The 23,584-nt window shown below is 52.1% G+C and overlaps 1 protein-coding gene across 4 annotated transcripts in view; it reads right to left on the minus strand.

Moving 5' to 3' along the window:
- The window catches only part of TMPRSS6 (transmembrane serine protease 6), a 46,188-nt gene extending 26,429 nt beyond the window's left edge, over positions 1–19,759 (minus strand). Inside the window, exons 1-6 of one of the 4 annotated variants that reach the window (XM_066358347.1) lie at positions 19,576–19,759; positions 8,758–8,942; positions 5,951–6,084; positions 3,987–4,054; positions 2,859–3,043; positions 2,572–2,613 (exon numbers count right to left, since the gene is read on the minus strand). In XM_066358347.1, the coding sequence (XP_066214444.1) occupies positions 2,572–2,613; positions 2,859–3,043; positions 3,987–4,054; positions 5,951–6,084; positions 8,758–8,941 (613 nt within the window). In that variant the 5' untranslated portion in view covers position 8,942; positions 19,576–19,759. The other 3 variants (XM_066358348.1, XM_066358346.1, XM_066358350.1) reach the window with 3 other exon arrangements.
- Positions 19,760–23,584: the final 3,825 nt, after the last annotated feature.

The raw sequence follows: 23,584 nt of genomic DNA on the forward strand, positions 1-23,584 counted from the left end.
GGGGGAGAGGGAGAAGGTGAAGCTGGAGTGAAAGTCCCGTGACTTGTCACCCTTCAGCTGACCCCACTGGAGGCTCAGACATAGCTGACCTCATTGGCTGCCCTCACTTCACACCTCCTCCACGACACAGACACATCCTCCCACACCCACAGCTTGTGCCTCCTCTCTTATGTGGAAGCTGTGGGCTTTGTATGCAGTTCTAGAACTTGCAAGCAGGACCACCTACACCATTCAATCATTCAACATCATTATTGGGAACCTACTCTGTGTTTGTTTTGGGTACCAAGGACCAGCTGTGTAACTATCTCATTTAAACCTCACCAGAAGGCCGTGAAACAGGGGGCCTGTGTGTTCTGCCAGGAAGCAGAAGGGATGTGGGACGGAGGCCCAAACGTAAGAGGCAATCTGGAATCCACACCCTGCACAACGGCCCCAACACCACCTCTCACCGCTGTGTGACTCTGGGTCAGTTACTTCGCCACTCTGAGTTCTGTCAGTGGACACAACGATATTCCCTGTCCTACCTACTTCTCTGAGAGGCTCTGAGGACCGAGAAGGGAATGGCAGTAAACATGCTTTGCTCGGATCCTGCTGCCAGTTGCTCAGTTCCCTTTTCCTGACCCCTGGCCATCCTGATGCCAGCGGGGAGCTGACCTCCTCCCAAGGAGAGACCTCTGCCATCTTCGAGGGGCAGGGATAAGGCCTGTGATATCTGCCCCAGCCAGCAGCTGGGGAAAGGTGCCTGGCTGCTCCTAGGCGTTTGTATGCTTTACATCTTGCTCCAAGCTGATGCTTTGCTTTTGCCATTTTAATAATTACTTTTTCTTTTTAGGCTAATTAAATGGAGAGGTAAGTGCTGGTGTCTGTTGATAATCAAAAACACCTTTAGGGAGCGTAGTACCTCTGGTCGCTGGAAGAAAGTAAGTGAACTGCCTTATGCGCTTTCCTCATCTAGTGTCTGCTCACGCCGTTCCCTCTGCCCAGACTGCCCTTTCCCCTCCTGCCTGACAGATCCTCACCTATTTCTCACTCCTGAGTCTGCGGCCCCCAGGGCCCCCCAGGCAGGAGCGACTCCTTCCTCTGAGAGGCATGTCCCTTCCTCTGCTTTGGATTGTAGCCCCTGTCCCCAGGCACAACGATGCCCTCTCTCCACTGCCCCTGGGGACTCTATTCCAGCACTGGCACTTTCGATGTTGTGAGATTCTGTTTATGAGTCTGTCTCCCTCATGGAGTTCTGAGCTCCTCTGAGAGCAGGGCTGAGGACACAGTCACCTGGTGTCCCCAGCATGGGCATGGGGCCTGGCCTGGAAGACATGCTCAAAAACCTGTTCAAAGGATTTTGATTGTCATTCTTATCCCATTAAACACTATGGCAGGGATCAGCAAACTCATTAGTCAACAGAGCCAAATATCAACAGTACAACGATTGAAATTTCTTTTGAGAGCCAAATTTTTTAAACTTAAACTATATAGGTAGGTACATTCTTTATTGAGGTAGCGTCTGCACATGGTATTTTGTGGAAGAGCCACACACTCAAGGGGCCAAAGAGCCTCATGTGGCTTGCGAGCCGCAGTTTGCCGACCAGAGCTCTAGACATTCACGGAACCAAATAACAGTTAATTGCAAAAAACTGCCAGAAACTTGAGGACACATGGCCACCTGGCACAGGCAAGGGCAACAGGAAGACCTTTCCCAGACTAAGGATCAGGGCCACGAGTGTACCAATGCAGTGTAAGATAGATAGATAGATAGATAGATAGATAGATAGATAGATAGATAGATAGATAGATAGATAACCAGTTTCCTGTGTTCTCCTTTGAACCAGCTTTACTATTCTATTGGTTCCCTCATTACAGAATTAAATAAACGTCTGACATGTGCTCACTGTATCTGCATATGAAAATCACTATTTTAACTATCTAAAAGTTGTTTGCAGACCCCATTACCTCCATCCACCAAGGAAGTAAGCATTTGCCCAGCCCAATGGGAGGAAGGGAAGGTCCTGCTGGCACTGTGCTCCCCAGGGCTCAACAGGGAGACTGTGGAGCCTCCTGGAAAAAGCCAGGTGACTCCAGCAGTATGGCCCAGGGGTGGGGCGGGGGCCGAGGGCAGATAGCCTAACTGGCTGAGAAAGGGGAGGAAAAGGTGGAGGGAGCATCCTTGACTGAGACGGCAATATCTCCAGAAGACCAAGTTTTAAACCCAAAGTGACCAATATACCTTGAATTGGTAAGATTATTTTCTACCACTGTGCAAACAGTGGCTTGTGGGCAAACTGAACTCAGTGATAGAAAAGTAGAGTCACACTCTCACACCCCACACAGGCAACACATACATACTTGTGTACAAGACACTCACACGTGTTCACACATGCAAACACTCCCTGCTCTCCTTCTACAGTCCCCACGCTTTGCTTGGGACCCCTCACTGACCGAGTCCATCATAGCATCCCCTAGGTGACTCTAGGCCAGTGCCCCCTGCACTGACCATAAAAGCCATGTGATCCCCTGACACTCGACCAAGCCAAGAAAAACACCAACTCAAAAGTGGAAGAAACAAAAGCAGCGTACCCAGCGTGGAATTCAGTGCAACTATGTCTTTTACACTGGCTTCTGTTAAAAGGAAATGAACATATGAATAAATAAAGACAAATATTAAATGCATAAAATGAAAATAAAAATAAGAAGAGACCATCAGAGCCGGCCTGTCTGAGGTTTCCCCTGAATGCCACCCACCCACACCGGCCTCCGGCCCAGTCCTGGGTCCCTGGGGGCCCACCCTGAGAGCATCCCAATCCCAGTGGGCAGCTTCCTGGACCTCATCAGACCATCCCACATTCCCCCTCCCCAGAACTGACCCAGAATCACAAGGCCCTCGGGGTCCGGCTCATACTCTGCCCTGTAGGAAGTGGGGGTTGAGCTGTTGGCCGTGGACAGCAGCTCCTCCACCAGCAGTGCCCGCACCACTTCAGGGGTCAGCATGGGCCGGCGGTGCTCAGGAATTTGGAGGATGAACCAGAAGAAGCAGGTGAGAGGTCCCTCCCTAAGGCGGGCAGAAATGACAGGGGCTGGGGAAGGGGCCTGCAGTCATCGCTGCCCAGCCCCTGCTCCTGTGGGAAAACACCGTCTGTGGCTCGGGAATGAGCACTCACTACCTCCCAGGCACTGCTCTCCACCTCCACAGGGAAGCCTTCTAACCAGCTCTGTGGCAGGTGTTCTCCTCATCCCCATTTTGGAGGTGAGGAAACTGAGGCACAAGAGGCTAGACTGGTTGTATGCTACAGACCATGTCAAAGTGGCAGACTCAGACACGAGTGGAAGAGTTGGGCCACCCGCCACTAACACCCCCGCCCCGTGGCCTCATCTAATACGTGCCATGCCTTTAATGAGCACACTGTAGCCATTGTCTAGACAATTCCTCCCACACCTCTGTGCCCACTTTGTAGATGAGAAGACCAAGTGCAGTGAAGGAAGGTCACACGCAGAAAGCCAACTTGCCTCTTCATATCTCAGTTTTCTCACTTTTAAAAATGAAGGCATGGCCCTGGCCGGTTGGCTCAGTGGTAGAGCGTCGGCCTGGTGTGCGGGGGACCCAGGTTCGATTCCCGGCCAGGGCACACAGGAGAAGCGCCCATTTGCTTCTCCACCCCCGCCCTTCCTCTCTGTCTCTCTCTTCTCCTCCCGCAGCCGAGGCTCCATTGGAGCAAAGATGGCCCGGGCGCTGGGGATGGCTCCTTGGCCTCTGCCCCAGGCACTAGAGTGGCTCTGGTCATGGCAGAGCGACGCCACGGAGGGGTAGAGCGTCGCCCCTGGTGGGCGTGCCGGGTGGATCCCGGTCGGGCGCATGCGGGAGTCTGTCTGACTGTCTCTCCCCGTTTCCAGCTTCAGAAAAAAAAAAAAAAAAAAAAAATGAAGGCATGACATCAGAAGTCATTTGCCCTACCCTGTGTTAGCAGGGGGTGGGTCAGAGGGGCCAGGTGACTCACCCAAAGGAGTAGACGGAGCTGGAGTTGTAGTAAGTACCCAGGCGGCTGCTGGAGATGAGGTCCTTGAGCTAAAAGTAGGGTGAAAAGTAACCCCCTGGTGACCGTCTGCAGAAGCCCCTCTGACCTTGAGATGGCTTTTCCCCTCCAGGCAGCCCTGCTTCACAGGGAGCCTCCAGGGTAGAGTCTCGCCTGTGGCCACACAGTGGGCAGTGGCCACACCAGGAAACCTCAGACCCTTTCCACTTTTTCCCCTCCCACTAGGCACTCACACCGACTCCTTCCTCCAGTTCTGGCCTCCATTAGACCACCAAACACCTCTGGCTCCCCTTGTTGAATGTCACTCAATTCTGAGAAGCCCTACGTGGCTCCTGAGTCCCCTCCTCATCTCCAGCCACCAGGCATGGAGCTCAGCTGGCTGGTTTTTGCATATGTTCAACTACAGTGCTGACAGCAGGAAGGGACACAGGGTGGCAGGGTGGTAGAGCGGGTGGCAGTGAAGCACTGGGAACAGCATAGAGGCGATGTGCCCCTTACCTCATTTCAACCCCACAGCAGCCCTGAGGATGGGCACTGTTAGCATCACCCACTTTACAGAGGAGGAAAGAGAGCCTTGGGGGGGGGGGGGCAGAAGCAGATCGAGTCAAGGACGTGAGGTAAGTGGTTTATATGGAGGTGGCTCTGAGGAACACCGGTAGGGGTTGGGGAAGAGGGACTGGAATAGGGAGCAGCTAGCACAGCAGTGAAGTCACGAAGTAGAGCTATTGCGGCACCATCCACCCACAGGGAGCTCTGGGAGATAAGGGGTCATACTCAGAACTGCACCGCCCCAGGTCAGGGTTGCTGGTGTGTTTATTCCCTGCTCTGTTACCCACGGTCCTGAGGCCCTATAGCAGGAGTCGGGAACCTTTTTGGCTGAGACAGCCATGAACACCACATATTTTAAAATGTAATTCTGTGAGAGCCATACAACGACCCGTGTATGTTATGCATTATCCAATAAAAATTTGGTGTTGTCCCAGAGGACAGCTGTGATTGGCTCCAGCCACCCGCAACCATGAACATGAGTGGTAGGAAATGAATGAGTTGTAATACATGAGAATGTTTTATATTTTTGTTTTGTTTTTTTATTTTTGTATTTTTCTGAAGCTGGAAACGGGGAGAGACAGTCAGACAGACTCCCGCATGCGCCCGACCGGGATCCACCCGGCACGCCCACCAGGGGGCGATGCTCTGCCCCTCCGGGGCGTCGCTCTGCCGTGACCAGAGCCACTCTAGCACCTGGGGCAGAGGCCAAGGAGCCATCCCCAGCGCCTGGGCCATCTTTGCTCCAATGGAGCCTTGGCTGCGGGAAGGGAAGAGAGAGACAGAGAGGAAGGAGGGGGTGGGGGTGGAGAAGCAAATGCGCGCTTCTCCTATGTGCCCTGGCCAGGAATCGAACCCGGGTCCCCCGCACGCCAGGCCGATGCTCTACCGCTGAGCCAACCGGTCAGGGCCGAGAATGTTTTATATTTTTAACATTATTTTTTTATTAAAGATTTGTCTGTGAGCCAGATGCAGCCATCAAAAGAGCCACATCTGGCTCATGAGCCATAGGTTCCTGACCCCTGCCCTAGAGCAAGTGCTGGCCTTGGTAGGCCACCCCCACACACAGCAGGGAGCCTGTTGCTCTAGAGGGAGGGGGTGTGGGAGGGCCCCAACAGTTTTCTTGCACTGCCCTAGCTTCCCCAGGGTCGTGTAACTTGTAAATGGCACGATCAGGCTTTAATCCAATTATATTTGATACCAGAGTCCTCTAACTCTCCCACTGCCTTACGCTGTGTCCCCTTCCATCACACCTAGAACAGGCCTCTCTCTGCTCCCAGTGAGCGTCTGTATGGACTGACCAATGGGTTTGACAGGATCAGGCCCCTCCTTCCCTTTTTACTGCCACTTCCTTCCCTGCCATTCCTCAAATCCTCTCCTACCATCTTCCGGGCTTTGGCAGTTTCACTGCGGAAGGCACTGGACTCCCGGTGGGCAAGGTCCTGGGAGAAGTGGCGGTTGAGCACGCGGAGGCTACCTGAGTACGCCTGGCTGACGGTCACCTCTGCCTTGTTCCCTGCCCAGGAAGAAACCAACAGGTTAACCAAGGCACAGCAGGGATGCTGCTGTCTCCCCCATACCCTCTCCTCCACCCGCCTCACCTCAGCCTCAAGGCACTCTCATCATCCTCATCTTTGACATTGTTATCATCATCATCCAAAGTTTATTTAGTGATAAACTGGCCCCAAGGTAGCAGGGAGAAGGGAGGCCCACAGATGGATGGTTTTACTCTGAGTGAGATGGGAGCCGTGGGGGGTTTAAAGAAGAGAAGTTAGATGATTTGGTTTGCTACTGTGTTGAGAACAGGGCCTAAAGAGGCAGGGGCAGAAGCAGGGAAGCCTGCAGGCAGTGGTCCAGGTGAGAGGGGCCAGGGTCAGAGGCGAGGGAGCTTGGGACAGGCATGCAGGTGAAAAATGGTTGGAGTCAAGCTACAATTTGGACTTAGGGGTGACCAGGTGTGCTGGCAAATGGAGAAGGAGCATTCCTGGAGCCCAGCCCTCCCCACGTGGGGCCCAGGAGAGCTTAAGAATAGGCAGCAATGGTTCATCTTGGGGGCAGGTGGGAGGGCAGAGCATGTGGGTGCTGCTGGGAGGACATCGAGGGGCTTCCCTTCTGACTGGTTCCACTTCCTCGTTGGAACAGGTGGCAAAGTGGTGGGGGTGCAGGAGGTTTGAGAGGAAAGTATAAACCTGTCACACAGGACAGCAGGAGAGGGAAAGGACCAGGACACACATTAGGGACTGGGGCCCATCTCCCCTGGGAAGCCCGCCCCACCCTCTCCTCTCCTGGGCTGCTTTCTGGACCAGGCTGCCACTCACTTTGGGCTTATCCTACTCCAGTGTCCTAGGCCCCTTCCTGTCTTCCCTTCCAGGCTGGGCAGGGCACATCTGGGCACATCTCTGCTTCGCCTCCTCACCCAGTGCCCGCTGCCTGGAGCACAGTCTGGCTGGGGCAAGAGGAATGGCTCAGACATCTCCTGAAGTGCCTCCTCTACCCTAGTCCCCTTGCTGGGTGAAAATTGACTTCCCCCAGCTGAGGTTTGGGAGCATGCTGCCCTGGGTCCTCAGCCCCACGGAGCACACCCTCCGGAGAGCAGTTTACTCCCGGAGCATAATCAGGAGAAATTAGACTTATCTGCAAAGAAAGACAATGGCAATTGGCAGGTGAGTTCCTGGGCCTGCAGCCTGATGCTCTGTGGTTTAACCTGAAGACTAATTATCCCGCAGTCTAAGGAGGCCTCAGCAGCCCTGTGCTATTTGGGGCGCTGGCTTCCTGCCGGTGGTGAAATGCATGCAGCTCCCACTCCCTGCCGGCGTTACTCGGTTCTGAGCAGAGAACTACCATCCACTCTGGGTCATGGCAGGCAGATTCACATCAGACCTGGGCTTCCTAACAGTGTCTGACAGGAGGCTGTTTCCAGATGTCCCCTACCTCAGCCCCCACTGGAGCTGGGCCTAGGCTGAGCTCCCCATGACTGCTCAAAAGTGGGTCCCGGGTCCTTTCAATGGGCCTGAAATTCCATGAGATTTAGCCAGTATGAGTACTTTCTAACTTTTGCAGAGTGTTTAATGGGAAGTCTCTGATCATGTGTCCCTGCGATGGCTCTCAAACTCCTCAGCTTCCTCTATCCTGACACATGCCATGCTTTATGGTGAGGCAGGGCTATCTTCAGAGCCTGATACAGAACTGGTGTATAGGAGGTGCTCAGGAATGAGAGGATGAATGAATGAATGAATGAATGAATGAAGAGTTTTCGAGAGTGTACATGAAGCATTTTCACAAGCACAATATAACTTGGTTCATCCATTATTTTCCATAGCCAAGACTTGGAGGAATGAAGGAGACAGTCTCTATCAGTTTTAGAGAAAGACATAGGTGCTTAAGAGTGTTTATTGAATGAAAGAGTAAATGAATGAATGAATGAATGAATAGACAAATAGGCCCAGAACATGGGCCGCTTTCTTCCAGGTGACTGACTAAGGGCTGTGATACCACAGGAGGGGGGGGGGGGACAATATTCAGAACCTGAGAGAAGCTCTGAGCCACCTGCTTTGGACACTCCAGGCCCCCCTTTCCCTGTGTGTTGAAGTCCACATGTGCTCGAGCTGGGGGATGCAAGCCCTCTGTGGGTGTGGACAGCCCCCGGGATGCCTGAGTCCTGTGTCTCTCCTCCCCTTCATCCTCATTCATGCCAGCCCTGGAGACTCAGAGGTGTTAGAGCTGTGGTCCCATGCTAGAGGAGCTCCCAGGCGGGGCTCAGGTAGGCAGAGACGCTACTTGGTGCCAGGAACCACGGCACCACTGGGCCTTCTCCTGCAGAGCCAGTCGGCTCAGAGCCCCAGGGGCAACACTGGAGGGTGCAGGCAAGGATGTTTATACTGTACTCCTTTGGTTGTCTCTTCACTAGAACTGGGTGCCAGGAGATCACTCCTTCCCTATCTGCTATGAGCTGGGGTCACTTGGCCTAAGCAAGGACATAGCACTTGTCCTGAGTCCCAGGACCTACAACATAGGTGCAGCAACACTCCCATCTCACAGGACAGGAAGGGAGACTCAAAGAGAGGAAGTACTTGCCCAAGGTGAGTTGCTAGGCATTGCTGACTTGGAATCCTCGTTTATTCTGTTGTGCCCCTCACAACCACCCCAAGTTCTTCCCAGGTCCCTCTCCTGGGCAGGCCCACACCTTTACCTAGGAAATACCAGAGCAGGAACCCCCCTGAAGCCAGCACGACCAGGGCCAGCCACAGAGGTGCCAAGCGGATGTAGTCCCGGACTTTTCTCTTGGAGTCCCCAGAGGTCTTGAACATCCCCTCTGGCTCTGCCTCCTCTCCATCACCTCCGTCACCCACCTGGGGGGCCTCAGCCATGGGCATCCTAGCAGGGAAAGAGACCGGGGTTGAAAATGGCCTGGGATTTGCAAGGGAGCCTTTGCTGAATGCCAACAGTGCACAGAAATAAGACGGCCGCCTTCTGGAGTAGGATGCTCCTATGTACCCGGTAGTAAGCAGTGATGGAAAGTGGACAGTGAGCCACTCATGGGGGAGAAAGCAAAGCAGGAGGCGGAGCTGGACTGGCCTGGCTCTGCGACCCTCACCTTTGCACCTGCCTCAGCCTCTCTGTGGTCAGAGGACAGATGGAGGTTTCAGTGTGTGAACCCTGCCCCCAGTGGCTGTACCCACAGATGAAACTGAACAACATGGTACAAACATGGGAGTCCAAAAAGTTGCCCCATTCCCCTTCAGTCAGGGGCTGCTTTTCATTCCTCCAGGTTCTCGATAGAAGAGCTTCCCAAAACACCAACGCAGTCAATTCACTTAGCCCTCCCCCACAAACCCCTGGACCAGTGCTGTGCTGGGCCAGGAAGCTATCCCTCAAAGAATGCTGGCCCTCTGTCTCCCCACCAGCCCAAAATTCTCCTAGGGGCAGAAGGAGACAAGAACCAATATTTATTTAGTGTCTATGAAAGACATTTCACGGGTATCACCTCATTTAATTCTCTGGTCACCCAGGGATACAGGGACTATTGTCCCCAAGCATTCTTCTTCCTCAGGCCTGCTTTGTATGGGCACTTTACGTGTATTATCCTGCTGAAAAGCCCCTGTCACCTTTCAAGTTTCTGCACCCATCTGATAGATGAGGAAACTGAGACCCAGAGTGTTTGAGCAATTATTCAGTCCACGGCTTTCCTGACCCAGCCTCATGTTCCCAACGCAATTTGAACATCTAGCACCCACTACCAGCCCCATTTTACAGATAAGAAAACCGAAGCACCAAGGGCCTAAGCCACTGGCCCAAGGAAACACAGCAGGTCTGTGGGGGGCGCATCCAGGTGTCCGACTCCCTGATCCTTCCACTACTCCTGGCTGCCTCCTGTAAATGAGCTGGTAAATGACAAATCATGATTCAGTTATAACTGATTAACTGACTGCCATCCGTCTCAGGGCCCTGGGCCTGCAGTTCTATCATCAGACCCCCCCAAACCCCCACCCCAAGCAAACTGCTGAGCATCACCTTTCTTCTCGGACAAGTTTTCCCACAGCCCAGAGAGGCCCTCCACCCACCCACCTGCCAGCAGGGCGAGGGCTCCAGACCCTGAGAAGTTAGTCTCTTCTCAGGTCCGTAAATGCCACCATGTCTTTGAAAAGCATCCCCAGGTGTGTGGGTGTGGGGAGTTCCTCTGGGCTGTGTCTGAAGTTTTCACACAGGGGTTTTCCCAAAATGAGACTCCTTGGTGATGTTTAAAGACCTCGCACCAGGATTCAAGGGGCACCCAGCTCTCCACATGCGTCCCCAGTTTCTGCCACTCCTCCTGGCATTGTTCCCAGTCAAGGGTTTCTGGCATCCAGCCATGGTGACCCTCTTGAGTGGCTTCTACCCAATGCAAGAAAGAGAGGGATTCTCAAGCGGGTATGGAACCCGTCCCCACCCCTAACCAGAGGCCATCTAGACATGTGGGACGGGCCCTCTGGCTTTATGGGGCTAGGCCAAGGATGGTAAATATCCCCAAATGGGTGGGCCAGCCCCTCCCACTCTCCAAAGAGTCCACAGCACCCCTGGTGAGAAACTGGCTCAGCAGAGTGGCTAGATCAAGGAGAGCCCTGTTATGGCCCAGGTCCTCATCCTCTCTCAGTTCTGGGTTCCCTCCCTCCTCCAGACATGGCCACACCCATTTTATTCTTGAATCTGGATTGCCAAGGACCTGCTCACAAAAATTAGGGGATCAGGGAACATGCAGATGCTCCAGTATTTTCAGCCTTTTGTATAGAGCATTTTCACCAATGAAATAAAAGTTGGTTTTGCACCACATTTGCATAATCAAACAACTTTCTTTAACTTGTCGTTTGCTTTTCTGCTGTTCTTGTTTAATAAAAAAATGCTTCTTTCTTTTTATCGCTTCATATTCATTTTGAAATATCCCTTAATTTTTGTGAGCAGTATATTTTGGGATGACCCACAGAGCTATGGAGACTCAGGGCCGCTAGAAGTGACAATAGTTGGCATTTATTTCAACTGTCCCTAGTATTTTATATCCACTATTTCACGTAAGCCTTACCCTGTGAAGGGTAAGTTATTTAATACATATTTTCATTTCACAGATGAGAAAGTTGAAGCACAGAGAGGTTGAGCATCTTGGCCAAGGTCAGACAGTTGGTTAACAGCAGAGTCAGGCTGCAAACTCAACCCACCCCTATGCTCTACTGCCTTACATATCAATATCACCTGGTGACTGAGGGGGAAACCGAGTCTCAGAGGTCATAGGTCCATTGGAAGAGTCAGCGAGAGGAGCAGTCCAGGGTAGTATACTTACCAGGCCTCCTCTTCCCTCTCCCCCTTATCCTGGCCAGACTGGCACTCTGAGGATTTCATCCCCCTCATAAATAAATGCCCTTCCTGTCTGCCTGGGAAGACTATAAACACCACAGAAAAGCCCACTTTCAGAAAATCCACTGTGCCCTTGGCCAGGTAGCTCAGTTGGTTAGAGCATCATCCAGATACACCAAGGTTGCAGGTTCGATCCCTGCCAGGGCACAGTGAGTACACAACTAAAGGGAACAATGAGTTGATGCTCTGTCTCATTCTCTCCCTTCCTCTCTTTCTCTAAAATCAATTAATTAAAAAAAGAAAGAAAAAGAAAACCCACTGTATAAAAACCCAAGATTAGATGCACCCCAAAGGTGGGGGGTGCTGTTCACCTGGGCTTCCAGCTGACTCCCACCTGGCCTCCTGCGGCAGCCTTCTGCCTGGGCTCTCTGCCTCCCCTCTCTCCTCTGGTACATTATTCACACATTGTCACCAGACCACGCCCCCTACCCACCTCCAGCCATTTACCACTCACAAGCCTCTCATGGCTCCGAGCCACCCCTAAACTCACACCATGGCACCAAGACCTTCCCTGGCCAGGCTTCTGCCCACGCCCCTGCAGCCCTAACTTCCGTCAGGCACATCCCTCTGCAGGCCCAGGAGACCCTCACCTTTGTGTAGCCACACCCTCTGCCTAAAGGACTGTGGGAACCCTTAAAGGCAACTCCAAGGCCACCTGCCTGGCCATGGTTCCCTGGGTCCCAGGTAGTACGTTGCCTATGCCCCTGGGCAGCCTCTGGTCACATCAAGCCTTTGGCTGTCTTTTGGCTTTGCTGCTCTCCCTCACAAGGAAGTGGGCCTGTGTCTTTTTCACCCCTGGTTCCCTGGAGGACACAGCACAGGGCCTGTACGAGTGAATGCTCAATGGAAGCATGGATGCACAGAGCTGCAGGTCTCTGGACTCTCTCCTACATCTCGCTACCTCCAGGAAGCGGGACTGGGGTGGTCTGGAGCTGTTGCATGGATGATTGTGTTGGCCATGGAGTCCTAGACTCAGTTACTGAGCCACCTCATTTTTGTCGAGCATATCTGCTTGATGGCAGGCTCTGTGCTGGACATGAGGGGTACACTGGTGAGTATGAGACCCCATTCTCATTCTCTTGGGGCTGACAGCCCAGCAGGAAGTGGCCAACTATGACAACTGACAGCTGCGAATATGACCACACCACTCCTTTTTTTTTTTTTTTTTACTGCTCCTATTTTTTACAATGACTTCTCCATTGTCTTAAGGGCCCAGTCTATCAGAAAGGTCTGTGGCTCTACCTTCGAGATGCTCCCAGAATGCAACTCTTTCTTGGTACCTCCATGACTCCTGCCATCAATCATCCAGGTCAACATCATCTGTCACCCTGACTCCTGCAATAGCCAGCCATCTGGCCACCCCCAGTAGCAAACAGCCACACAACCACCAGAATGGTCTTTTTACCGCATGCCCTGTTCACAAGCCCTGCATGGCTCCCGTCCACCTAGAACAGAGCCCACAGGGGCCTATGTGATTCTGCCTTGGCTCACCTTTCTGTCCTTGCCCTCCCTCTGCTGCACCCCACCCAGCTCCTTGCCAGACCATCGACGTATCAAGTACACGCCACTTAAGGGCCTTTGCACTTGCTATTCCCACCATCGGGAATGCTTTTCCTTCAGTTTGCCTCATGGCTGCTCTTTTTCCTCCTTCAAGTCTTTGCTCACATGTTACCTCTTCAGTGAGGCCTTGCCTGGCCACGCCCCTCTCTCTGCTGCATTTTTCTTCACAGCACTTCTCCAGACCTAAATTGCAGAGGTGCTTATGTGTCCTTACTCTGTCCCCTCCCTGGCTGGGAGCTGCATGGGAGTGGAGCCTTTAGTCATTTCACTGCCGTGTGCCCTGCTCCAAGGGCAGAACTTGGCACTCCCTAATTGTTGTTGAATGAATGAATGCTAAGACCCCAGTTTCTGCTACATGGCTCCGAGGTGCTGTGTGCACATGTGGCTGGCCGATGTCTCTTGCCTCCTTTCTCCCCATGCCCTCTTTTTCCTGTTGCACTTTGGTGACGTTGGACTTTACAGTTATCAATTTTAATAATAAATGTAGTAGAAAACTGTAACAAATCGAGGGCTCTTAGCCAGCTCTGGGGGAAGAGCAAAGCACAGACTGGTTCTCAAACACCGAAAATTCTTGCTTACTGCCTAGCTTTCCCATACACCCTTCCTTCTACCTGGGCTGCCCACCTCCTGACCTGGCCTTCTCCTAGATGGCCCTTCACACCTCCTCCTGGAAGCTCTCCCAGAGTGCCCTAGGAGAGGCAGATGGCTGCCCCCATCCATGGACAGTTCACCTTTGGGGACATTCTCTCTGTCCCATTCACGGTGAGCCTCTGGAAGAAGGGACTAAGTTTGCCCCAGCTGCCACAGGCCCCGGGGCTCCTCCACGATCTGAGTATGTGGGCCCCACCCTGGAATCTGCTCCTCTCTCTTCCTGTCCTTCTGACCACTGAAGAGTCCTCGGTCTGCCTGCTGGAGGCTGAGCTCAGCGGGGTTGGGCCGCAGCTCCTGCGTGCCAGCCTATATGGGACAACACCGCAAACCACAGTCCACCTCACCCTTCAGCAGCCTGGGATGTTTGCCTTGCTGTTTCTATTTAATGGTGGGGAAACTGAGGTATAGAGAGATAAAATTACTCACTCAAAGTACTTAGCCAAGGCAGGAAAGAACTGGAATTCCCATCTACAACCTTGCAATGAGGCCCTTTAGGCCCAGAGTAATTCCCTGCTATGAGCTGCTGTGACCATGTGTTCCCAAATGCGGGGGTATGGGTGAGTCTCCCTTCCACACACATAAACTCACACACAGATGTATGCAGATGGAAACACATGGAGGTACACATAAACATCTATCTGTGACACAGATTCATAGATGCACACTTCCACTTCATAAACACTACACACACACACACACACACACACACACACACACACACACCCTACCACCTCCATTCAACCCTGAGCCTGGGAGCTAAGAGTCCCCTGTTTAGTGCAGTGTGGGGCTCTGGGCCTGCCTTCCTCACCATACAGCCCAGCTGGGGCCCCTGGGCATGGAGAAGACAGCATGTCCAGTCCTGCACAGTGAACTAGGGGTGCTCAGCCAGCAAATCAGGCCTCTACCCTGCCTTGTCCCTGCCCTAGAACCCACCAGCCCCACCTACACCCAGGCCTCCCAGTACCTGAAGCCTGCAGCTCCTCCACTGCCCCTAGACGGTCCACTCTCCTGGCCTCACTCCACCTTGTCCTGCCCCAGCCCCAGCTCTGTGGACCCCTTGCCTTCCGCTTACCTGCTCACACTCTGGCTGACGAGGCCCTGCGGAGCTGGCCTCAGAGCAGGGAAGACAGCTCAGATTCCAGGGAGCAAGGCCTGGCTCTTAGAGTAGACACTGTCACTGGGTCATTCATAGATCCTGGTCCCCTGTCCTGGAGGCCCCCACTTGCCTTTGGGAGTGGCAAGTGGGTGCCGGGCCTGCATGCAGACCTCACAGCCTGTTTGTCCAGGCCAAGGTCTCCCCACCCCCACCTGGCCAGTTGGGGCTGGATCAATGGCCCAGAGCCATGGCTGGGGTGTCTGGCCCTTGTCCTCTGTGGCCTGTGGCCCCAGGCTCCATGGAGCTACTGCTAGGTTCAGGAGAGCACTGTGACTGTGCTCAGGTAAACAGTCTAGAGGCAGGAGACAGGCCGTGCCCGCCCTGCCTGGCCCCGCCCCATGGGCACCCCAGAGGCTGGCAGGCAGGTGCAGGAGATCTGAGCTGTCCCCCGAGGCATGTTGCCTGGTGACATTCCTGCCTGGTTACAGGCCCTGGTCCCCTAGAGCATGAGCTGGGGGTGGTGAGGACTGGGGGGCTCTGCGAGGGGCCTCTGTGGTGCACGCAAAGGTTCATGTGGGTCTCCATACCTGGACAGGTAAGGCCAGAGGAGCCAGTGGCCCAAAGAAAAAAGGAGGCTCCTGGGACAGAAGAGAAGAGAGTGGAGTGGGGGGTTGGGCTTGATGCTATTTTCTGTTTAGCTGAAAATTATTGGAATTTCTACCTGATTCTATAGAACTGTGCTGTCCATTTTGGTGGCCACTGACCCTATGTGGCTCTTGAGCCCCTCGGAGAGACAGTCTGAGCTGAGTTACGCACCAGGTTTGAAGGTATAGTACAGAGAGGAATGCAAACTACCCAAGAAGGATTCATTTATATTGATCACATGTTGAAATGGTAACACATTGGCTACACTGTGCTAAATAAAATATATTATTAAACTTCGTTTCACCTGCTTGATTTCATATTCTTTAATTTGACTACTAGAACATGGAAATCACAAGTGTGGTCACACTGAAATTCACGAATGTGATTTGCAATGCTAGTAAGAAAAGCCACAGTGGAGATGGTGGGCCTGACCCCCATGAGCTCCAAAGCACATGTTGAGCACTAGGGTTTTCTGGGTGTATATAGGCAGGCTGACCGAGGTTGGTCCTGATGAGGAAGTTGCATACCTGAGACCCTGTGTGCTATAACCTGTGGGTCCCAGCATGTGTGAGGTGTGTGGCTGTGTCCAGTGTGTCTGGGCTAGATCAGCATATCCACAGAGTTCTGGGTGAAGGTAAGGAAGGCTGTTGTGCAATATCTACCATGAGGCACCTCACAGTGTCATACACCTGCATGTGCACACGCCTGCGTGTGCTCTGTAATGAGCCTGCTGTATAGGGGGTCTGCATGTGTCCCAAGGTGTGTCCATCAGAAGAGAGAGTTGTGCGCAAAGGTGTCTGGGAATAAGCCCTGTATAGCTGGAGAGTCTGAAAAGCACATCTTGCACAATCAGAGTCCTCTGTTCTTGTCACTTGCCCAAACATCGATTTATCAGCCACAGCCTGAGGGAGTGGCTGGCATGGAGGGCAGCAAAATGTGGAGGGAGATATTTAAAAGAACGCACAATGGCCCTGGCCGGTTGGCTCAGTGGTAGAGCGTCAGCCTGGCGTGCAGGAGTCCCAGGTTCGATTCCTGGCCAGGGCACACAGGAGAAGCGCCCATCTGCTTCTCCACCCCTCCCCCTCTCCTTCCTCTCTGTCTCTCTCTTCCCCTCCCGCAGCCAAGGCTCCATTGGAACAAAGTTGGCCTGGGCACTGGGGATGGCTCTGTGGCCTCTGCCTCAGGCGCTAGAATGGCTCTGGTTGCAACAGAGCAACGCCCCAGATGGGCAGAGCATCGCCCCTTGGGCATGCCGGGTGGATCCCAGTCGGGCACATGCGGGAGTCTGTCTGACTGCCTCCCTGTTTCCAACTTCAGAAAAAAATAAAAAATAAAATAAATAAATAAAAAATAAAAGCACTTGCAAGAGTGCCACCTCCCCAGTGCTCAGAGAGCTATGGGTATGGGCAGCCTGTCACAGAGAGAGGGTTTCCTTCTGTCAACAGGGCAACCATGTGGCCTGGATACCCTTGTCACCACAGCAGAGGAACAAACTCGCACACAGACAGAGGACGAAGAACTCACTGTTCTCCGCGAGCCCATCTTTCACACTAATCCTGGGTGCCCTTGGTGTCTAGAAGGAGGCTTGGCTGGTGAGGCTTGGAGGCCAGACCTCAGCGTGCCCACCACACACAGGTGACAAGGATCCAGCCAGGAGCTGGAGAAGGAGAGGATGTGGTCAGGATCCCAGTCCCTCCACCTGTTGGTGATCTGGCAAGACATGTCATCTCTCCAAGCTGCCCTCTTGTCATCTGTGGGTGGGGAGGATAAAGCTGGGTGTTGAAGAGAGAAAGATGGAACTGAGTGTAAATTACATGTGCTGTGCCCAGCACGCGGGAGGCCCTTATGAAAAGTTGGCTGCCTTTCTCTAAGGTTTGGGTAGAGTTGGGGGGAGGTGGCAGGCAGCTGTGTGCTCCCTCACATTCTACAGCAGCCATGTGACAAAGGTCATCCAGGTCCTGGCAGACGCTGTGAAGACCACTTACCATGGGTCAGCTGCTGTGCCCAGACCTTCATGGGTATTTCATTTACTGCTCACAGCAATCTTTTTGTTGATGCCATATTTTAGCCCCAATGTTCAGAAAGCAAGACTCTGGTGAAATGTAAACTCGCAACTCCTGGTTTATTAATTACACAAACCTGTATTAAGTGCCTACAATACCTCAGGCCTTTACTAGGCTCTGGGGACAGGGACATGAAGGAGACATATCTGAATTTTTCCCAGAGGAGCCAAACGTTGCACAAAAGTCCTTGGTTTGGAAAGAAAACAGATGGCCATCCAACATCCCATTTCTTAAGACATTCTAAAGATGAGCTGGCACACAGAGGGAGGCCTAACCTCAGTCATGGTGCCTTCCATCAGATGGGTACTATCTGCCTTCCTGGAGGCACAAAAAAGATGTTTGTGATTTGTTGAACTGTGTCCCCCAAATTCATTTGTGGAAGTCCTAAAACCTCAGTCCCTTCAGATGTGTCCTTATCTGGAAATGGGTTGCTGCAGATGTAACAAGTTAAAATGAGGCCACCCTGGAGTGGGGTGGGCCCCTAATCCAATGACTGATGTCCTTATAAAAAGGGGAAATTTGAAGACAGCTGTACACACAGGAGAACTCCATGTGAAGACGAAGGCAGAGATCAGGGTGATGTTTCCCTCAGCCAGGGAATGCCAAAGATTGCAGCAAACCACTAGAACATTGAAAAAAGGTATGGAATAGGTTCTCCCTCACAGCCCTCAAAAAGAACCAACCCTGCCAACACCTTGATCTTGGACTTCTTGCCTCCAAAACTGTGAGACAATAAACTCTGTTGTTGAAGCCACGTAACTTGTGGTACTTTGTTATGCAGTCCCAGTAAACTAACCAAATGCTGAATAAACCCTTGGGTAAATGATACTAAGGCCTGTTTGTATGCTCCACCTCCTCCCAGAGCCCTGCACACAGTAGGTGCCCACAACTGTTCACCAAAGAGGCCAAGACGCCAAGATGGCTGCATTTTTACCACGCCTCAGGCAGTGCCATATCTTAAGCGGTTTACTTGTCATCTCTCCCTGCCCACCCCTATGTGAGCCCCATGAAGACAAAGTCCCGCTGTCTTGTCCCCTACTGGATCCCAGCCTAGAACAGTACCTGGCACATGGGACAAACAAACATTGGCTGAGTGAACAAATAACAGTCACTGTCAACTCTTTCGATGACAGTACAGTAAGGCTGTGGCTCTCTGGCCCCAGGCTGGGCTCTTCACCATGATGCCTCAAGTCCGGGCTTGGGAGTGACATGTCCCCACTCAGCTGAAGAAGATACCAAGGTTCTGAGAGGAGAGGCTGACCTGCCCCAGGTCCCACAGGCCATTGTAGGTGGAACAGGGACTCCATCTGTTCCCTTTGCTGGGAGGTGTATCAGTTTCCTGGACTGCCATTACAAATGACCATTAACTGGGTGGCTTCAAACAATTTCCTCTCTCCCAGTTCTGGAGGCCAAAATCAAATGTCAGCAGGTCCATTCTCGGCTCTAGGAAAGAATTCTTCCTTTCCTCCCCCTAGCTTCCAGTTGTTGCTGGCAGTCCTCGGGAATTCTTGGCTTGGAGAAGCATCTCTGCACTCTCTGCTTCTGTCTTCTCTGTGTGTCTAGTCTGTGCCCCATTTCCCTCTTCTTGTAAGAACACCATTAGTGTTGGATTTAGGGCCCATCCTATCCCATATGAGCACACCTTAATTTGCTTGTATCTGCAAAGGTCCCGTGTCTAAATAAGGTCATAGTCACAGGTTCCAGATTTTCAGGGGGACACTATTCAATTAAGTATAGGAAATGAAGGTACTACTTTGGGAGACCAGGGTGGGGGTCCCAAGAGAGCTGCCCCTCCTAATCATCCTGTTTTGTGGGTCAGCCAAGCCTCAGAGCTCAAGAAAGACCTTGTTGGGGGCAGAGGGGTTGAGACTTCAGCCCACCCTAAGAAGGATGTCTGCCGGCCACGCTTCTCTCTGAAACCCTCTGGGGAAGTGCACAGCTCACCTAGGGGGCAGGCTCTGTGCGCCTCAGCCAGACACTGTCTAGACAGGCAGAGTTCGGGAGAACCAAGTTCCTCTGGGTTTCAAGGTAGTGTATTCCTTTCCTTGGACTGTCCTAACAAAGTGCCATCAAAAGGGTGGCTTAAAACAACAGAAATTTATTGTCTCACAGTCTGGAGGCTAGATGTCCAGGATCAAGGTGTTGGCAGGACGGTGGTCTCTCTGAAGGCGCTAGGGAAGGACCCTTTCTGCCTCCTCCTAGCTGCAGTGCTGCTGGCAATCCTGGGTGTTCCTTGGGTTGTGGCAGCTTAACTTCAATGAGTCTCTTCTTCTGTTGTCACACGGCCATCCCCCTGTGTGTTTTTCCCAGTGTCTTTCTCCTCCTCTTACAGACACTGGTCATAGGTCATATTGGTTTAGCATCTGCCCCAATTACCTCATTTTATTTATACCTACAAAGACCCCTGTTTCCAAATAAGGACACATTCACAGTTGGAGGGGGAGTTAGGACTTGAATACCTCTTTGGAGGGGGACACAGTTCATTCCTTCATAGGCAGGGACAGGGGGGTGGAAGCAGGCTGATAATTGACAATGTAGTGGACTGCTCTTCCAAAGGGCCATGTAACCCTGGATCCTCAAGTCACTTCTGAAGCATGTCATACCTCCTGGAACCCCCTCATCAGAGATTCATCCCTTTGGATGCTCAGGCACCATAGAGAGAATCACACCCTAAAATTGTACACTCTGAGACTTACTCAGGTGCTTGGGGAAGACAGACAGTGAGGAGCAAGAGGTTGGAAAGGGTGAGGAGGTGGGATAAGGGCAATAGAACCCCCACCTGCAGTGATTCCAGGTTAGCCCTGCCCCAACAGCAAGCCAGCTGCCGCCACACCTGCAGCCCCGGGCTTCCCCTGGTCACAGCCCTGTCCCTGCCTGTCCCATTTCTTTCGAGTACTTTACATACACGCACATCTTGAATCCACACAACTGCCCCAGGACTTCCCCTTTCTTACAGATGAGAAAACAGGCACAGAGAAATTTAGGCATTTGCCCAACGTCACAGCTGGTAGTCAGCAGAACCAGGATTTAATCCAGGCTGCCCAGGTTCAGAGTTAGTGCTTTAACCACCACGCCAGCTGCCGCACAGAGGGGGCAGGGGCCTCAGGGCAGGATGGAGGGTGTTTTGTCGACCACAAGGTCCCCAGCACCTAGCGCCGTGATCCACACTTCATAGGCCCTCAGTAAATGAATGTTGAGTGAACAAAGAAATGAATAAGAAAAATCCCCCCCCTTCCAAGAGCCATCCTCAAGCAGCTGTATCCCAAACCAGCTGAGCCACGCTGAGCCCCTCTCTCTAACAGGCCATACGGTGGTCCACTCTCACGTTCCCTCCCAAAGTCAGGAGACCTCTCAGAGCTTCCCCAAGCCAGGCATTTCTCATCAAAGCTCTGGCTGATTTTCTTCCACGAGGCAGGGTGTGACTGTCAGTTTTCTTGTCGGTGCCCTCCATGGTCACTCCCTCCCCCGCAGAGCTGGGGACTGTGCACACAGGGCAGTATAGTCAGGCTCTGTGGCCAGTGCCCAGCGTGAGGCCAGCTACGCTGAGGAATGGAAGATGATGCGTGTCCTGCCAGCTCCTCCCTCACCTCTGCGTCCTGGCTTCCTGGAATTGTACAGTGGGTACCCAACCCCCTTGCCTCTCTCTCCCCTCTCAGCACTTCCTGCCTTGCTTTCCCACAGCCCTGAACACCGCCACCCCTCTGCGGTGCTGTGATGGGAGCATCGAGTGTGTCATACCTGTGGTGGTGGAAAATGTCTCTGAGCAAGCCAGGAAGGGGATGTCCCAAGACTGTCATAGGGGCCAGGCTAAGGCCACCGGCGCTGAGCTCGTTTAATCAACAACCCAACGCCTGTTCCTCGTCCCCAATAACAGTGGTCATAGGTTGTCGGATGTAGGGGTGAGAGCCCAGGATTCCAGTCCTCCCCTTCTGGCCCCTATGTTCACTGTGTGGCCTGAGACATGGCACCATCTTCTTGGGGCCTCCTGTCTTCACTGATAGTGCAGGATTCAGACTTTCCATAATTCTTGTCTTGCTAGGTCGCCGAGAGATTTTATAAGACTCTAAACATGCATACCCTTTAAGAGCTATAAAGAGCTTGCCAAGTGAGTGCTAAAGACTGCCTGGCTTCAGCCTGGCCTTTGGTGGCGCTATGGATAGAACCTCGACCTGGAATGCTGAGATCACCATGTCCGAAACCCTGGGCTTGCCCAGCCAAGGCACTGTGACAAGCAGCAAGCAAACAATGAACAGCTAAAGTGAAGCAACTGAGTTGATACTTCTTGCTCCCCTCCCTTCCTCTCTCTGCAAAATCAATAAATTTATTTTTTAGGAAAAAAAAAAGACTGCCTGGATTCAAATCCTTGTTCTCCTGTGTTCTAGCTGTGTTACCTTGCCCAAGTCATTAACTACTCTTTGCCTTCTCAGCTGTAAAATGGAGCAGGAATGGTTCCTCCCTCCTCCCTTCTGGCATTGTTGTAAAGATCAAGTGAGTTAATAACAATGCTTAGAACAGAGCCTGATGCACACTAAGTGAGGAAAACTCTTGAAGAGACCCCGAAGGACTGAGACTGAAGGACTGAGATGGTTCCACCTTGAACCTCACAGTTGTCCCTCCCCCACTGCTTATTGATAGAATTCAAAATGCCTAACAGTGGCTGCTAATCTGCAAGGACAATTCCTCCCTTTCCCAAGAACCATGCTCAACCAACCATTTCCAAAACTAGCTGAACTGTGGCAAGCCCCTCCTACTAAAGCCCCGGACAACATTCACCTTGCTTCCCTAAGTTAAAGGATTCCTTCAGTCTTTTCATGCCGGTACCTCTGAACAACGGTTGGTGCCAATGAAGTCTGGTTGATTCTCTGCCACAACTATTATTATCTCCCCTACATTCCCAGAGGGAATTCAGAAGGGAACAGAAGGAGGCAGTAATCAACGCTACTTGGGACAAATCAGAGGAATGCCCAGACGTGGAGATGCTTGAGTGGGGTCCTGTGTAGGAGTCTGGGAGTGTATTGTTTTGGTATCAGGACTATTTCAAGCCCAAGGACCAACAGATGCCAGACTAAATGAGTCACATGTGGTCCTCGCCTTTATCCCTAGCCTTCTACTCTCGAGGTGAAATACATGCAGTCCTAGCCACAAGAATGTGGCATCTGAAACCACAGAATATCAGACCTGAGAGCACTCAGAAATCATCCAGTCTGACCACCCCATTCACAGATGGAAAGACTAAGGCAGGAGTTGGGAACCATTTTGGCTGAGAGAGCCATGAATGCCACATATTTTAAAATGTAATTCCGTGAGAGCCATACAATGACCCGTGTACATTATGCATTATCCAATAAAAATTTGGTGTTGTCCCGGAGGACAGCTGTGATTGGCTCCAGCCACCCGCAACCATGAATATGAGTGGTAGGAAATGAATGGATTGTAATACATGAGAATATTTTATATTTTTAACGTTATTATTTTTTTATTGAAGATTTGTCTGGGAGCCAGATGCAGCCATCAAAAGAGCCACATCTGGCTCGCGAGCCATAGGTTCCCGACCCCTGGACTAAGGCATGAGAGCAGATGGGATCTGCTGAGGTCCCTCAAGTCATGGACTTGAGCCATTGTCTTGAAGACAACAGGGAGTCACTGGGGGGTAAGGCAGGGTGTGGCATGGCCAGACATCACCCAGGGCAAAACTACCCTGGCAGGGCTCAGAGATGAGAAGATTAGAGGGACAAGTGGACCAAGGAGGAGGCTGAGCAGGGATCTGGTCTAGAGATGATGCCAGGTCACTGGAGTGGAGCTGATTTCACCACAATTATAATCATAGAATGTGGGCCGCTTTTTTCTTTTTTCTTTTCTTCTCTTTTCTTTCTTTCTTTCCTTTCTTCTTTCTTTCTTTTTTGTTTCTTCCTTTCTTTCTCTTCCTTCCTTTTTTCTTTTTGGTTGCCAGTAAGTTTAGAATGGAATTTTGCTTGGTTTCTTTTTTCCTTAATGTAATTGTCTCCTGTGCAGGTTTGTGCGTGCAAAGGGCTGAAAGCTCTGGAGTTACATGTACCTGAGCTTGAGCGCTGGCTGTACCAACAGCAGCTGCATTTTTAACCTCCCTGAACCTCAGTTTC

Source organism: Saccopteryx leptura, chromosome 1 (genome assembly GCF_036850995.1).
Source record: "Saccopteryx leptura isolate mSacLep1 chromosome 1, mSacLep1_pri_phased_curated, whole genome shotgun sequence".
Taxonomy (NCBI): domain Eukaryota; kingdom Metazoa; phylum Chordata; class Mammalia; order Chiroptera; family Emballonuridae; genus Saccopteryx; species Saccopteryx leptura.